The following is a 17,577-nucleotide window of genomic DNA, read 5'->3' as shown; positions in this document are numbered from 1 at the left end:
TTTGTGAGCGTATCGCACATTATTAGCATGAAGATTACAATAAATGTCAGGCTAAAGAGCTTTTTGTTTCAATGAGGTGATTTTTCATCACAAGTATACTGAATGTATATTGATTATATCATTCACGCTTGGTAACACCAATGTATATATAAAGATGTTATAAATGGATGTGAAAATGTCTTTTAGTAGAAAGTTGAAGAAAGAACAACGATTGCGTAAGAGCTAAAAATAACGTTCAAGGGGAAACCCCAAATTATCATAGGCGTTGCTCATTGGCTGAAGAATGTGGCGTGAGTGCATATTTCATGTTTCGGACGATGCGATGTTGTTTATCGTTACATGGAAACGATATTACCAAATTCATAAATTTAATAGATATATACCTACTTATTCCGTTGACCGGGTTTCAGGATTATTGTATACAAATTGGGCAACTTTTGGATTGAAGTTAATTGACTTGGTTCTGTTTGTGTTTGTGACCTGCAGAATAGGCTCAACATTTTGTAAACAGGTAGTATCACTATTTGACTGTGATTCATAAAATCCTGAGCACGATATAGTTGGAATCTAATTATTTTTGTGATTTTAGCTTAGGATGCTTATGAATATGAAAAGCGTTTTGTTTTTTTGTTTATTATAGGCGAGCACCTCATCCCAACACCACACTTGCAGTTGCTAACTGCATTATACATGAACATTTCCTTATTTATCATTTGACTGACTGAAATACACTACTACCTCTCACATCACATATGAGTGAAGTGACCCCATTCCTTAAACCGGAATTCCCACTTGGCTGAGTTCCAAGTCGTTTCTCTGAACCTAGAAATATTTCTGGTGATATTTCCGTTTCGGAGTATGTATTTACTCATTTATCAGGTGGATTAATGCTATGAGGCATTCACCCGATGAAGGTGTAAGGATATGCTCCAAAACGTTATGATCCTCATAATAAAGAAGTACACATCCATACAATTATCTTCCTTATGTGCATCACTTCCAAATGCCATTATTCGAAGACCTAACTAAGTTGTCATGCTATATGCTTTGGTGATGAATACATCAGTCTTTAAATAATTCTTTATGTAGGAAATTGCAAGACCTCGTAGGAAGGGTTTTGTCACATTTACGTTCATCAAAGAAACCCAACGCAAATAAACGTCATTATTCACAATAAATTAGAAATCATGTACCATGGTTGAAGTCAGAGAAATTAAAAATGTTGATTTGTAAAGCAGATTTAACGTGCCCCTACAAAATATCATTATATCAAATGATAGATCAGTTTTATTTTCTGTTTCAAACTCTCGTGTTTTAGGATTTATTCCTCTAATGTAGTTTCAGCGATAGATCCTTGTGTTGAAGCGGATACATTTTCGGTAGGTTGACACAAGCGCTCTTTGTCATTCACGGGCATTCACGCCCACACTGTGGTTCGCTCTAATCTGAAACCCACAATATTATCCAGATTAACGGATGGACGAACCATCAGTCAGCCATCATGCCCTCACGTTTATGAAAGACATGTGGAGGAAACATTTCAAACTTGGACGCATCAGAGACAAAAATACTGCCCCATGCAATTCCCAATTTGACTTGTACCATACATTCCCGATTTTCTTCGGACAATTGGACAATTGACTAGCCTTTGTATGCTTTTATGACAAGTTCCACCGATGAGGCAGTGTTGGCTGGAACAGCTGGTATAATTATTTGATTGTGGTTCATAAACGCATGCTTATGATATGGTCGAAATCATACAATTGACTCGCTTTTGTTAACTGTTATGTATATGCTTGATTGGCATTTTAGAAGATGATATTTGATGAACATAGATATTTTTTTCTGGGTTACATCTTCTTTTTGTTCTCGAGTACAACGTTTCAGGGCTTGTTCAAGCCCCATCATCAGGTAAAACTGAACAGTAACTATTAACTCTGGCCGTGACGTCACACTGCTTATGACGTCACAATGCTATGACGAAAACACTACAAGATCAAGTTCAGCCTCCTCCGAAACCTGAACCATCTCCCATCCGCATCAACATCCCGTATATTGGGCCCATCAGCCACCAAGTCAGCAGACTCCTAAAGAAAATGGACAGCATTGACACCACTTTCTCGTCTGGCAAAACCCTTAAAACTTTGCTACGTGCAAATGGTAAGGGGTGCAATCAGGGTATATCCAACCCTAAAGGCTGTGTGTATAAACTGAAATGTGACTGTGGTGACATTTACATTGGTGAGACAGGCAGACCAGTAGCTACACGTGTGAAAGAACACAAAACTTCAGTAGACAAATCAGATCTGAAATCTGCAGTTTCCGAACACATTATGAATAATCCCGATCATGAAATTGACTGGGAAACTGAAGTCCTCGCAAAAAACATCAGTGACTGGCGGAAACGCAAGTTGATTGAAGCTATCTTCATCAAACGCACAAAACCAGCAATAAACAGGGATCAGTGTGTCTACCTCCCACATGCACGGTACATAAAACAATAAGACAATACCCTACCTCGTCACTGTTCCCATGTATAAAGCATAATTTCTATGTATACAGTGTTCAGTGAAAATAACCACACTTGAGTTGATAGTTGGAATTAAACCAGTGCATCCGTAATAACCATGATATTCTTAAACCGAGAGTTTTATAGACGATTGCATTTAAATGCGTGAAAGATGGATGGTGTGAGTGAGTGAGTTTAGTTTTACGCCGCACTCAGCAATATTCCAGCTATATGGCGGCGGTCTGTAAGTAATCGAGTCTGGACCAGACAATCCAGTGATCAACAGCATTAGCATCGATCTGCGCAACTAGAAACCAATTACATGTGTCAACCAAGTCAGCGTGCCTGAACACCCGATCCCGTTAGTCGCCTCTAACGACAAGCATAGTCGCCTGTTATGGCAAGCATGGGTTGCTGAAGACCTATTCTACCCCGGATCTTCACGGGTCGAAAGATGGATGGGCACTCGGGTAATGCATTATCTCCTCCATCTATTCATGTGGTCATGCGAACCGGCTTCCACAGGTCTGGAATGTACAGTACAATAGTGTTTCATAAATGTCAGTATTCCTATTAATGTAGCGTTCCTGTGAAATGCTGTCTTAGTGAGTGAGTGAGTTGGGTTTTACGCCGCGTTTAGCAATATTCCAGCAATATTACGGCGGGGGACAGCAGAAATTGGCAAATGCGGTCTTATTTCAAACGTGACATTTAATTTGTTGAAGGAGGAGAGTGACTTTCACGCTACCCTAAAGGTTACATGTTTTCTACTGGTGAAGGTCGAACTCTTTTGTATTGTTGTAACATCAGTCCACACAGTACCGTTTTGGGTAATGAATGATTCGTCGATTATATAATTGAAAAGTGTTTGAAATGATTACGTCCCTACATCAGCCTGACTCTGCGCTCTTAATGCACCATGATGAACAGTGTAACATTCGTCAGCCGTAACAACTGTTTGTTCAGTATGCCCGTTATCGATATTACAAATGCCTGTATCTACTGCAAAGTAAAGCTCCGGTAGGTAACTAAGTCTCTTCCTTTTCTGGACTGTGGTATAAATTTGTCACATTTACTCTTTTATTCACAATGCCGGGTATTCTCACAGGTACTATATTTTTGGTATAGTTGATGAAATCAAAGTACGATCAAGAACCAACAACTTCTTTGAGTGGCATTTTATACAATATATACAATATAGACCAAACTTTATGGATAACAACTTCTTTTTATTCGTGAGTGAAACGTCGCACTCACGAATAAAAAGAACTTGGTTTCCATAAAGTTTGTTCTGTATAAAGAACCAATAATCTCTTATAAAACAATTTCCAGGCATGCATTGTTAACACTAGAGTAAATGTAACTGATTATCATATACATCAAAGTACCATAGATACAATGATAACGATCATGGTATATTGATGTGACTTGATATGGTAAATAAAGGATCTGTGGTCTATAAACTTTTTCTTTGGGGTTCCGTTTTCCATGAGGAGCTGTTGGGGGTATTTTCTGAAAATGCATTTGAAAATATTGGCGTTTTACGCACAATACAAAATCGTTTAATGTCTCATCACCCGGATATTCACATAGTAATTAACGAGCAGTCCCCTATCCTGATGTATGTGATGCATGCTGTCAGATCTGGCTGTCTCTCTGTAATCTGACGTCACCGATCTATACTTAAACTGGTAAAAATGTAGTTGAGTCGGCTTACGTACAGACACATTTGTTCTGGAGTACATCAGCGAGCATTTTGCAGGAATAATGCGGACAGCAGTGTCTAACATGCTTCACACAATCACACCTTGGGACACGCAACGGGAAAAATGAAATCACAATGTTGTGCTACAATGGGGTTAAACGTCTTGTTCAAGATTATCTCACATTTACGTTGTGTGCAATTGTAGGTGACTGCTTGTACTAGTTTTGATTAAACATATCGATCAACACGGAAGGAAACTAATCATTAATTATTCATCGTGAATTGATTTTGAAGGTGAGATGCAAGTAATATTCTGAACTGAAGACAATCACCCTGTGCCATTTCAGGTTAACGATTGACACGTGACATATACCACAGTCTGGGCAGGATATGTAAATCTTCCCCAGAACACCTGCTTCCATCTTTTTTCCATGGATAGTCACGATATGGCTGAAATATTGCCGATGTGACGTTAAATATAAACTCACTCACTCACTCACTCTTTTCCATGGTCATTCATGAATACGTGAATGTGATATGACCGGAATCGTGATGGAAGCAGAGATTTTTATGAACATTGAAATTGTTTTGTCCCGTATATTTATTACTGTATGAACGTTTTTCAGGACACAGTAAAATCGAAAGCCGCATATTAGAACACAGTGCAAATATCAAGTGTTAGCAGAATCTTTTCCTGTGGAAAATGCATTTAGTTGTAATAAGTTGTAACGTCATGATGTCAATACACATACACTCTCATTGACTTCATCAGCGTTATGACTAACTACCAGGTGTGGGAGCCCTATATCAGGGGCCAGGTGGGTGTTGTTGTTTAAACGTCGCGTGGACGACGACTATACACAATCCATTGACATGTTGCACATCGACGTGAAGCTTCTTCCAATGGCCAACTGGTGTTATCATCAGAAGTGACCCGTCTTGAACGCGTTCGAAGCCGGGGCGCTTTTAAGCCCGATGTGACCCGATTTACGGCAGTATTTCACGCTGCAGATGCTTGTTATGTTTCGTACATCGACCACAGGGTTTTGTTGTTACTATGGATCGAAAGCCCCGTGTCTTAGCTTTCACGTCATGTGCGACACGTGCGGATGTCGTCACGTTTTCCCACCCTTAAAGCCCCCCGAAGCTAAGCCCCGTGCGTGTGACGGCAGCCAAAACAGCTCAGATTTATTATCAAAAGGGGTTTGATCTCTGCATCCCGCTTGCACTAATCGTCTCGCACCTGGAGAAAGAAACATATGCACGCATATCATATATGAAAATGTTGCCACGTGCATGAAGCACCTGGGATCGTCACGGGGTCGACGTGGGGCACCTGGTTGGACGTCCACGTCCATTTGGCCATCTGAGATAGACATGTCTTTTTACCAAGAAAAGAGCCTTGCTTGGCGAGCATCTTTTATACGTCGCGTGGACGGCAAATATACACAACCCATTGACATGATGCACATCGACGTGAAGCTGGTAGTATCATCAGAAGTGACCTGTCTTTAACGCGTTCGAAGCCGGGGCGCTTTTAAGCCCGATGTGACCCGATTTACGGCAGTATTTCACGCTGCAGGTGCTTGTTATGTTTCGTACATCGACCACAGGGTTTTGTTGTTACTATGGATCGAAAGCCCCGTGTCTTAGCTTTCACGTCATGTGCGACACGTGCGGATGTCGTCACGTTTTTCCACCCTTAAAGCCATCCCAAGCTAAGCCCCCTGCGTGTGACGGTTGTCACAACAGCTCAGATTTGACTGAACACCCAGGTCTGATCTGTGCGTCCCGTTTGCGCTGATTGTCTCACACGTGGAACCCTTTTGCCACTGCTGTATATAAACACAATGGGCCCAAACGAGTTTGGGAATTACGATTAAATGATGATCTACCGGACAGGGCATGGGCGTTCCTACACATACACTTACGAATGGAAAGCCAGAACTGGGCATTGGCTTTTGACGTCAAGTGGACGCCATCCTTGCCTAACAGTGCAGGTCCCTTCCTCATGTGCTGTCTGTGGTCCAAAAAAATGGCATCCAGACGGCGTCGCAACATCCTCTTCAAGCCCCGGTTCGCCTCCTCCACCTTCCACTTGTAGGCAGAGACCGTCATGTTCCTTGGTTTTACCCTCGGGAACAGACTTCCTATCACTGCTCTGGAGCCCGGCCGTTTCCACCGAAGGTAGTCCAGAAGATCCAGCAAGTCCTCAACCAGGTTCTGAGGATCAGTTGACGCCGACACGTCGTTCTCTCCCACTTGAAAGAAAACAATGCCCTGAAAACCTGCATCAAGGGCATCCACTACTGCTTTCATCCGAGCGACAGTCGCCCCTCCGATCCCACGCACGGAAGTGATGATGCCACGTGGAGGGGGACAGACTTGATCAAGTCGCCGCATGAAGCTATGTCCCAGGATGGCAAAGTGGACTGGCTTTGAAACAGGACCTTTAAAAAGTGTGTTGGCCATGGCTTGAATGAAGTCTTCAACAATGAGTTGTGTCAAACAATGTTAGCACAAGTGCCGTGATGGTTGTATCTGACTGCTAGGTATATATAGCCCGAGCGATTGAAAAGTGTTTGTATTAAGCTCTGCATTGAGGTCACAGAGTCAATCATTCATGGATTCAGGCCGGTTGGTAGCTTAAACCTGACACGACTCACTCATCCCATTCACTTATGCGATTAAACAACCAATCAACGATTGGCGCTTTCAGTCGTAATTCCCGCCACTTGGTTGGCTTCCATGTCTCACTCAGAAACTCTCGGATTAGGCATTACAATCAAAACATCAGAGCAAAGCTTGTGTGCCCCACCCAAACAAGTGCCTCTGCAAACGTGTCACCAATCAAGGCTCATTTGAAGACAATGTTGTGAGTAAGAACTCACTTTGAAGCTACTTTAGGAATGTAATTGTGTGAAGGTGACCTTTAGTAACAAACAATAAGAATTAAATATCACAAAAAGCGTGTCTCCGTTTTCTCTTCACATGGAAATAAAGACAATACCAAGGCTAAACGCAGCAATGAAAACGTTTAATTCATCTTTCCAGACAACATCAAACGAAGTGCAAACATAGCAAAATTCAGTTCGCCATTACACCAGGTGGAATTAAAGACAATACCACGGCTAAGCGCAGCAATGAAAACATTTTATTCATCCTTCCAGACAACATCAAACGAAGTGCAAACATAGCAAAATTCAGTTCGCCATCACACCAGGTGGAATTGAAGACAAATATTCGGGCTAGTTCGTAGACATTGAAAGCATGTGCCCCTCACCTGGAAACAATACTATCAATGCCTCGGCCGACCGACCGACTCAATTCATAGAACTTGATCCAAGTGTAGAAAATCACTTGAGCCAAGGATTATATTTCAGTTTCACATGCCCGACTTTACCTCGATGTTTTTTCCCCTTTAATTTACGGATATTATTAGTTCTTTGTTTGGTGTTGTTATTGTTTATTTTACGTTTTAACCTTCTTTGTTTTAAGTTTATGTTATTGCGGTATGGGTCTAGTGATTCAGCTTAAGGAGAAGGCCGTACGTAGGCTTTTAGTTTTAATTTATGTTTTTTTCGGTTTTGGGTTAGCGTTTTAGATTAGAGAGAGAAGGACTTATTGACTTTTCACGCTAGTTTTATGTTATATCGGTTTGTGGTTAGTGTTTGTTTAGAGAGAGACGGTGTTAACTTGTACTTTTATTTTTGCATTCCCCATTTGTATGACGAACATGATAATGACGAAGCATTTGTGTATCACAGTCATATACCCACATGGATAACAATAGCTCACGAATTCAATACCCTAACAATTGCATAATGGACAGATAATTCAAACATGTCAGCACAAATATATATAATCCGAAACATAAAACCTGGAAGGATACAACTTTGATTTCAAAGTCCGATTGCTGTGAAGGCACAGTTGAGTCTACGTAGGAAGGTCGTCGTGGTGGATCAGATCTCTGTGATTTCTTCAGGTACTGTTGATAATGGCAGTGGAGCTGCTACACGTGATGAACAACAAATACTACAATTTACATCAACATGCATAACAAACGTCAGAAAAAAACGTCAATGTCCGTCTGGCATGAAATGCCCTCGCGTCTACCCATCCATTGGGTGCCTCACATACATAGCTGTAGACACTACAGCAATATACCTCTCCTTTCCCATATGCCACACCTTAGGGAATTGCAAAGATTTGAGACGGCAAATCATGCACAGTTACCGCCAAGTCGCCTCTGAGCCACTGCCGAGACTCGAACTGGTTTGGGTGCGCCAGCTACCGTTTTCCCACCATCGCATTTCCTTTAAGGGTCGCCCCTTCACTCCTATGCAACACCAGTATTTCGTCCTGCCTCCAGCAGAAAACCACCACCGTTAGCGCTGGCTTACTGCCAAGTCGCCTCTGAGCCACTACCAAGACTCGAACTGGTTTGCCTGCGCCAACCAAAGTTTCGCCACCATCGCTCCACCTCTAAGGGGTGACCATACACTCCTATGCAACACCAGCATTTCGTCCTGCCTCCAACAGAAAACCACCACCGTTCGCGCTTGCTTACTGCCAAGTCGCCTCTGAGCCATTACCAAGACTCGAACTGGTTTGCCTGCGCCAGCCAACGTTTAGCCACCATCGCTCCTTCTCTACGGGGCGCCCCTTCACTCCTATGCAACACCAGCATTTCGTCCTGCTTCCAGCAGAAACCACCACCGTTTGTGCTTGCTTACTGCCAAGTCGCCTCTGAGCCACTGCCGAGACTCGAACAGGTTTGCCTGCGCCAGCTACCGTTTCGCCGCCATCCTCTCTCCTCTAAGGGTCGCCCCTCAACTCCCATGCAAAACCAGCATTTCGTCCTGTCTCCAGCAGAAAACCACCACCGTTTGCGCTTGCTTACTGCCAAGTCGCCTCTGAGCCACTACCAAGACTCGAACTGGTTTGCCTTCGCCAGCCAACGTTTCGCCACCATCGTGTCTCCTCTAAGGGGCGACCCTTCACTCCTATGCAACACCAGCATTTCGTCCTGCTTCCAGGAGAAAGCACACCGTTTGCGCTTGCTTACTGCCAAGTCGCCTCTGAGCCACTACCAAAACTCAAACTGGTTTGCCTGCACCAGCCAACGTTTCGTCACCATCACTCCTCCTCTTAGGGGCGACCCTTTACTCCTATGCAACACCAGTATTTCGTCCTGCTTCTAAGAGAAATCCACCACAGTTTGCATTTGCTTACTGCTAAGTCGCCTCTGAGCCACTACCAAGACTCGAACTGGTTTGCCTGCGCCTGCCAACGTTTCGCCACCATTGCCCCACCTCTAAGGGGCGACTCTTTACTCCTATGCAACACCAGTATTTCGTCCTGCTTCTAAGAGAAATCCACCACCGTTTGCGCTTGCTTACTGCCAAGTCGCCTCTGAGCGACTGCCGAGACTCGAACTGGTTTGCCTGTGCCAGCTACCGTTTCACCGCCATCCTCTCTCCTCTAAGGGTTGCCCCTCAACTCCCATGCAAAACCAGCATTTCGTCCTGCCTCCAGCAGAAACCACCACCGTTTGCGCTTGCTTACTGCCAAGTCGCCTCTGAGCCACTGCCGAGACTCGAACTGGTTTGCCTGTGCCAGCTACCGTTTCACCGCCATCCTCTCTCCTCTAAGGGTTGCCCCTCAAATCCCATGCAAAACCAGCATTTCGTCCTGCCTCCAGCAGAAACCACCACCGTTTGCGCTTGCTTACTGCCAAGTCGCCTCTGAGCCACTATCAAGACTCGAACTGGTTTGCCTGCGCCAGCCAACGTTTCGCCACCATCGCCCCTCCTCTAAGGGGCGACCTTTCACTCCTATGCAACACCAGTATTTCGTCCTGCCTCCAACAGAAATCCACCACCGTTTGCGCTTGCTTACTGCCAAGTCGCCTCTGAGCCACTACCAAGACTCGAACTGGTTTGCCTGCGCCAGCGACCGTTTCGCCGCCATCCTCTCTCCTCTAAGGGTCGCCCCTCAACGCCCATGCAGCACCAGCATTTCGTCCTGCCTCCAGCAGAAAACCACCACCGCTTTCGCTTGCTTACTGCCAAGTCGCCTCTGAGCCACTACCGAGACTCGAACTGGTTTGCCTGTGCCAGCCAACGGTTCGCCACCATTGCCTCTCCTCTAAGGGGCGACCCTTCACTCCTATGCAACACCAGCATTTCGTCATGCTTCCAGGAGAAATCCACCACCATTTGCGCTTGCTTACTGCCAAGTCGCCTCTGAGCCACTACCAAGACTCGAACTGGTTTGCCTGCGCCTGCCAACGTTTTGCCACCATCGCCCCACCTCTAAGGGGCGACTCTTTACTCCTATGCAACACCAGTATTTCGTCCTGCTTCTAAGAGAAATCCACCACCGTTTGCGCTTGCTTACTGCCAAGTCGCCTCTGAGCCACTGCCGAGACTCGAACTGGTTTGCCTGCGCCAGCTACCGTTTCACCGCCATCCTCTCTCCTCTAAGGGTTGCCCCTCAACTCCCATGCAAAACCAGCATTTCGTCCTGCCTCCAGCAGAAACCACCACCGTTTGCGCTTGCTTACTGCCAAGTCGCCTCTGAGCCACTATCAAGACTCAAACTGGTTTGCCTGCGCCAGCCAACGTTTCGCCACCATCGCCCCTCCTCTAAGGGGCGACCTTTCACTCCCATGCAACACCAGTATTTCGTCCTGCCTCCAACAGAAATCCACCACCGTTTGCGCTTGCTTACTGCCAAGTCGCCTCTGAGCCACTATCAAGACTCGAACTGGTTTGCCTGCGCCAGCGACCGTTTCGCCGTCATCCTCTCTCCTCTAAGGGTCGCCCCTCAACGCCCATGCAACACCAGCATTTCGTCCTGCCTCCAGCAGAAAACCACCACCGTTTGCGCTTGCTTACTGCCAAGTCGCCTCTGAACCACTACCGAGACTCGAACTGGTTTGCCTGCGCCAGCCAACGGTTCGCCACCATCGCCTCTCCTCTAAGGGGCGACCCTTCACTCCTATGCAACACCAGCATTTCGTCATGCTTCCAGGAGAAATCCACCACCATTTGCGCTTGCTTACTGCCAAGTCGCCTCTGAGCCACTACCAAGACTCGAACTGGTTTGCCTTCACCAGCCAACGTTTCGCCACCATCGCCCCTCCTCTAAGGGGCACCCCTTCACTCTTATGCAACACCAGCATTTCGTCCTGCTTCCAGGAGAAAACCACCATCGTTTACATTTGCTTACTGCCAAGTCGCCTCTGAGCCACTACCAAGACTCGAACTGGTTTGCCTTCGCCAGCCAACATTTCGCCACCATCGCTCCTCCTCTAAGGGGCGACCCTTCACTCCTATGCAACACCAGCATTTCGTCCTTCCTCCAGCAGAAAACCACCACCGTATGCGCTTGCTTACTGTCAAGTCGCCTCTGAGCCACTACCAAGACTCGAACTGGTTTGCCTTCGCCAGCCAACGTTTAGCCACCATCGCTCCTTCTCTACGGGGCGCCCCTTCACTCCTATGCAACACCAGCATTTCGTCCTGCTTCCAGCAGAAACCACCACCGTTTGTGCATCGTCCTGCTTCCAGCAGAAACCACCACCGTTTGTTCTTGCTTACTGCCAAGTCGCCTCTGAGCCACTACCGAGACTCGAACTGGTTTGCCTGCGCCAGCTACCGTTTCGCCGCCATCCTCTCTCCTCTAAGGGTCGCCCCTCAACTCCCATGCAAAACCAGCATTTCGTCCTGTCTCCAGCAGAAAACCACCACCGTTTGCGCTTGCTTACTGCCAAGTCGCCTCTGAGCCACTACCAAGACTCGAACTGGTTTGCCTTCGCCAGCCAACGGTTCGCCACCATCGCTCCTCCTCTACGGGGCGACCCTTCACTCTTATGCAACACCAGCATTTCGTCCTGCTTCCAGGAGAAAACCAACACCGTTTACGCTTGCTTACTGCCAAGTCACTTCTGAGCCACTGCCGAGACTCGAACTGGTTTGCCTGTGCCAGCTACCGTTTCGCCGCCATCCTCTCTCCTCTAAGGGTCGCCCCTCAACTCCCATGCAACTCCAGTATTTCGTCCTGCCTCCAGCAGAAAACCACCACCTGATGATAGTAAAAGAGCCAAGCCACCTGACCATTCGTAACTACTCGTGTCATTCCGGCAAGCCGGATGGCGTCTCATACCCCTCTCGTGGCCATGTTTACGACTGGGCCCTGTCTAAGCGCAAACGGGCACAGAGATGAAAATAGTCTAGCACTATTACCAAGGAAAGATAACTCTGAATTTCCAAACATGGCTCCTTGAATATCCAATATCCCGTGGGCAAAACAGCAATACAGTCATTCCCTTTGTAAATATGTTTCAGTGTTTTAAGTTTCTGGTCCTTTAGCTCAAAGTTTATGTTTAAATTGTGCTTTGCATAGTTAAGTGAAGTTTCAAACTTCAACGGTGACGCCATTTTCATGCTTCGAAATGCATTTTACTACTCGCGATTTGATTGGTTTGCCACGATTCTTGGCAAAAATGGCCTACGATAGGGGTATGAGTCTTCTTGTAGGTCACGGAAAGAGGCGAGTAGTTACGAATGGCCACCTGACGATGGTGCCATTATTTTGATTGGTCAGTTTTACCTGCCTCGATGACATCACGCTAAAAATAGATATGGTTGTCTTTAACACAGCGCTAGCTGAACTTGGCAATGCCTGGTGTTTATGTACAGTCTCACCACGTTAACATGCTCGTGTATGCTTATGGGCTATGGAGGTCATAGAAAATTGGTTCAACACTATCGGTACACATCTCTCCCGCCTTGCACTTGCTTCTTGTACACAGTGGCTATAGGGCAAGTGTGTTTACAAAATTATCGTTCAGTCAAGTTTTGATTTATTTATATCGCATAAAGTGAGTTCATCTAACCTATAGAAGCATCAACAATTACTGAGGTTGCAATTAGTTAAAAATGGATTCACTATTATTACAACACAAATGTGGTGTAGCTAAATTTTAAAAAGTAGGTCGCACTAGCCAGTTTGAATTCGAAATCGACGAGCGATTGTCAGGTTTGCACAGGCTGAGACATAATGAAAATGACTGTGTCAGCACCCAAGCCATATCTTTTTCAACTACCCTTTCACTTAGTGCCAGCTCACTTTGCTTTGTCATCAGTCCACAATAAACAAAGCTGTAATACACATACAGGAATATGACTTCCATACTCAAACACCAAACTTATTAAACATTGAGAATATTTTACGCAAACTCAGTGTATACCGCAAACCGATATACAGAGAGCTTTGTGAATTGCTGAGGCGTAAATCCCTCGCACACCCTGTGTGAATTGTATGGTTGGTAGAAGGGTGCGCCAACGTATCATAAACAAACCCTCTGAATTGCTGTGATCTAGATATCTCTCGCAGCGCATTCCATTGGCATCACAGTGCGGGGCTTTTTAGTAACGGTTGGCCAATTTATGATAAAGGGGTGATTCACTGACCCATTTAAGGTGACTAGGCTTACGCAATGAATGAATGCCACCTCGCCACCCCTGGCTAACATGAACCCTTCTTTTTGTTGACTTATATCAGGCCCTCCTATCTATTTGACTAAAAAGAAGCATTATTGGATGTAAAGTAAACTATAATGTGTGTTTAGCTACCACATGCGAAGGAATAGCATTAAATGTGTTGTGAATGCAGCAACTATCGCTGTAAAAGCGGTTGGCATCGGAAGCACTATACAGCCGCTATTGGAACCTAAAGCATCGGCAGCCGAAAACTTTCGGTCATCTCCGATAATTTCCGCGTTTCGCCGAACAACGCCAACACTTCCTGTCGTCACAGCGAGCGAAAAATGGCTGCCGACAGAGGAGAAGAGAAAAGGGTAAGTGTTTCAATCAACGCTTAGCTCCACATACTGTAATTCTGATTTATAAGGTAGTGTGCATTGAACGCATGTTATCATCCCCCTTTGATAACAATACTTCATCTTCGTAAAAAATGTATTTTGTGTCCATTATCTGCGTTTTTGTATGGAAGTCGAACGGATTTCAAGATGAGGTCGGCGGAATGAGGCTACCAACCTCCTTCGCTTTGAGTGAATCCTTACATGGCTTTAGAAAATTTATCGTGAAGGGATTCAGTGAGGAGCAAAGTGAGACTCAGTGTGAATATGGTATTCGGGGTTATTACGGACGATGACGACTTGAGCAATATTTTCATAGACCGGCTACGTCCGAGAGACCGCAGTTGTATTTTGCCCCATACTTGTAACGTATTCATTTTAAAACTGGAAGTGAGTGCGAACAGTATGCATTTTATTCGTGTCTAGTTGTGATTGAACCTATATTACTTTGTGTAACAGATACACTTACCAGACCATCATGTTTGTTTTGGGAAATACACAGTCGCCGAGTGTGCTGGGATCTGGTGGACGGATGGGCGAGATGTCTGACAGTTGTGACCTCCCTACTGTTGCCGAAACTCCGTCGACAGAGATTATACATGGAGTCTGACCAATACCAAAGTCTTCCAATGTGCCAGAGTAACCAGCTGTGATTCTCACACAAAGAGGTAGATTATTGCCCTTCAGTTTCAGTTCTCTTTGGGTTTTTTCGGTTAAATTAGATTGTAAAGATATGTGACAAACATGACACACACACCCCTTCTCATTCCATGTTTAAAATATAACTCATAATAATTAGTTTTGAATAATATTTTCTGAATTTATTTCATAATGTTATTCTCTTGGTTTGACACTTACAGGTCACAGTCTGCGGAAGTGTTCAAGACTTGAGCAACAAGATGACACAAGTTTCCTGGATGTGTCTCACTTAGATGAGACACCGATCAAGCTTCCAGGATAGATGAGACATTGTTTGTTGCAGCAGAGACTAAGCACAAACCATCTTTACAGTGGGGACCTGAGGGAAGATTGTCAAGACCTAAGGCTCCTTGAACCTACAAGTGAGGCGCCACACTAAAGATGTCAAATTCTCATGTGAATTGTGTGGGACGTTTTTCCTTATCAACCAAACGCTGAAGGAACATGTTGCTAAAGTACACAAACAGACTGGTTTGTCAAGTGCAAGGTTTGCAGTATAGTTACAACATTTCGGGGTATGGAAGAATACAAGTCTGCTCCATGATGAGCATGCACCCAAATACAGGTTGTGGTAAACTCATAACATAATCTGTCATGACATTTTTCATTGGTAGAATGAATGACCATGGCCAGTTGTCAGATCCCAAATACATAATTTGGAAACCCGACTTATAATTGCCACGATAACCATACCACATTTGCTTATTTGAAGTTCATTTGTTTAGATTTAGTAATAAAATTTCCTCAAATCTTTTTTTCTGTTGTTAGAGGTTGTAAATTCTTGTTGATGTTGGAAAATACTTGTGCATGCTTGTAATGTTTGTTCATGTGACTTTGTGTTTTGAAAGTAGTAGGAAGGATGCTCGGCTAACCAGGTTAGCTATATGATAATGGCAAAGATAACTAACAAATAACTGCAATGATATGTTTGATGTTGTTTTTATCAACCATGTTAACTTGTAATAAAGATATATTTGCAGCCATATATGAAGTTCAAGTGTTTTATTCATTGACAAATCTGAATATGACTTTCTTTGTCCAATGATAATCAGTAGATAAAAATGTCTTATTTTCTGTTTACTTAAGACAACATCACATCATTTCCAACTTTACAATTCCCATATTTACACATTATGAAAGTGCATATGTAAAAACATAACAGATTCAACACTTGGACATCTGTTCATCACAGTGGGCAACAGAAAGACCAGCTCTTATTAGTCGCTTCATCTTGCTTTCCTTGACTTTGTGGTAGCTCCAAGACCAGGTTCATGCACACTTGACATAACCTTCACCGGTTTCCTCGCACGATGAGCCTACTGAGGGCATCAAACAAGTGGTCCTGTAATAGGATTGAAGAACACTTTTAGTGGAATGCAATGTGTGTGTCAGAGTGTGTGAGTGAGTGAGTGAGGGGCTTAACTTTGACGGAAGAGGACCAACATTATTATACTTGAAAATATCACACCAAGAAGATAGCAATCAAATAGTTAAACCTGTGGAATCACACTGTAAACCATGGCACACTGATCAGTTAGTCATCTAAACAATAAGCTACCACACTGCTAGATTCTACATATTTAATAATGCTATTAATAGTAAAAAGTAATGGTAAACAAAACTGTCAGCCAGTGTTTGTTAGAAAACGCCATTAGTTAAACATATATAACTTTTAAATGTCAAACAACACCAGCCTTCCTAGTACGGTGTGGGACTTACCTGGTTGGATCTTGTCTTACAATGCTCTCCCCACAAATTTTGGACGTGTTGACATGTAAACCCACTGGAGGGAAGTGGACAAGTCAGCCAGTGACAGAAGGAATTTCTTGAACCTGTAACAATAAGAAATATAGCAATTTCATGAAGTTAAGAGAGTTAACGTTTAATCAGCCGTAGCTTTCATTATGGATGTGTTCATATTACAATGATCTGTAGTCCACAGAGGAAATTCTAAATCAACTCACCTAAATACCCATATGTATCATCCTGCATCTGTCAATAGCTGATATCCCTGGGTCATCACACGCCTGGAACCACTCACGAACCTGAAATGTGTTTAATATCTGTATACCAAGAGTCCAATTTCAACCAATTAACATGTTAATCAACATTGAGATACCAAATGCATGATCATCATATATTCTAATGCAAGTTACACCTGACTACATATGAAATAAGTTACATATTTGCGCAATTGATCATGCACACCTCTTAAGTAATTCAGAATTAAAATCAACAACATATCCTTTTATCAAGTTGTCAGCTGAAAACAGCCATAAACCAACATTCCCGATATTCACCGTAATTTCACTTGGCACAACTGTACTCGAGATCTAAACAAGAACACATTCACTACTACATATCTTAGACACAACATGCTAACACTGAAAAAATAAACTAGTACCAATGTGCGATTTGGAGAAATCATACCCGCCTCGATTAACTTTCAGCCTGCAACACTTCTTTCAGACACAACTGTGTAACCTAACTTGAGGCTGAACAGTGAACACACTGACGAGGCCGAACCCTACCCATTTATTTACGGTAACTGATTAAACAAAACACGTATTCCACATCAAATGACAAATCCAGCTGCATATACATGATGGTTGATCAATGATGTGGGTGTTATGCATAAAAATCAAGACTTCAACCCGGAATATACAAAAGAAACTACTCACCTTGTCACTTGTTTCGTTTCGTCCGCCATTTTGTCGTACAATGTTTTTCCGGAAATGGTGTTGTCATTCAACTACGATCGGTTTTTCACGGATA

The 17,577-nt window shown here is 44.0% G+C and overlaps 1 protein-coding gene and 2 long non-coding RNA genes across 4 annotated transcripts in view; 1 reads left to right on the top strand and 2 right to left on the bottom strand.

Annotated features, from left to right (window-relative positions):
• LOC124254510 overlaps positions 1–17,577 on the bottom strand; it is a 68,333-nt gene that overhangs the window by 12,865 nt on the left and 37,891 nt on the right. The gene's annotated exons all lie outside the window — the stretch shown is intronic.
• Positions 13,813–14,859, top strand: LOC124254506. 2 transcript variants are annotated; one of them, XM_046688325.1, is made up of 2 exons: positions 13,813–14,082; positions 14,606–14,859. In XM_046688325.1, exons 1-2 carry the CDS (start codon positions 13,862–13,864, stop codon positions 14,754–14,756), a joined length of 372 nt encoding a protein of 123 aa, XP_046544281.1. In that variant the 5' UTR covers positions 13,813–13,861; the 3' UTR covers positions 14,757–14,859. The 2 variants fall into 2 exon arrangements, with proteins under 2 accessions (XP_046544281.1, XP_046544280.1); XM_046688324.1 differs by having other exon boundaries at positions 13,816–14,082; positions 14,563–14,859.
• Positions 15,714–17,497, bottom strand: LOC124254509. Its single transcript, XR_006892477.1, has 3 exons — positions 17,484–17,497; positions 16,522–16,634; positions 15,714–16,144 (listed from the first exon to the last, which is right to left on the bottom strand). It is a non-coding gene; the product is annotated as an uncharacterized LOC124254509 (long non-coding RNA).

Source organism: Haliotis rubra, unplaced genomic scaffold (assembly GCF_003918875.1).
Source record: "Haliotis rubra isolate DU_JTF1 unplaced genomic scaffold, ASM391887v1 Scf573, whole genome shotgun sequence".
NCBI classification, from domain to species: domain Eukaryota; kingdom Metazoa; phylum Mollusca; class Gastropoda; order Lepetellida; family Haliotidae; genus Haliotis; species Haliotis rubra.
Note: the sequence above shows the minus strand (reverse complement) of the source record. Positions and strands in the feature narration are given on the sequence as shown.

Excerpts from the sequence above, each read along its gene's own strand:
- LOC124254506 (XM_046688325.1), top strand. The coding sequence starts at position 13,862 with ATGCGAAGGAATAGCATTAAATGTGTTGTGAATGCAGCAACTATCGCT. Across the intron at positions 14,083-14,605 it reads ACAGAGGAGAAGAGAAAAGG|TCGCCGAGTGTGCTGGGATC; the intron begins GTAAGTGTTTCA and ends GGAAATACACAG.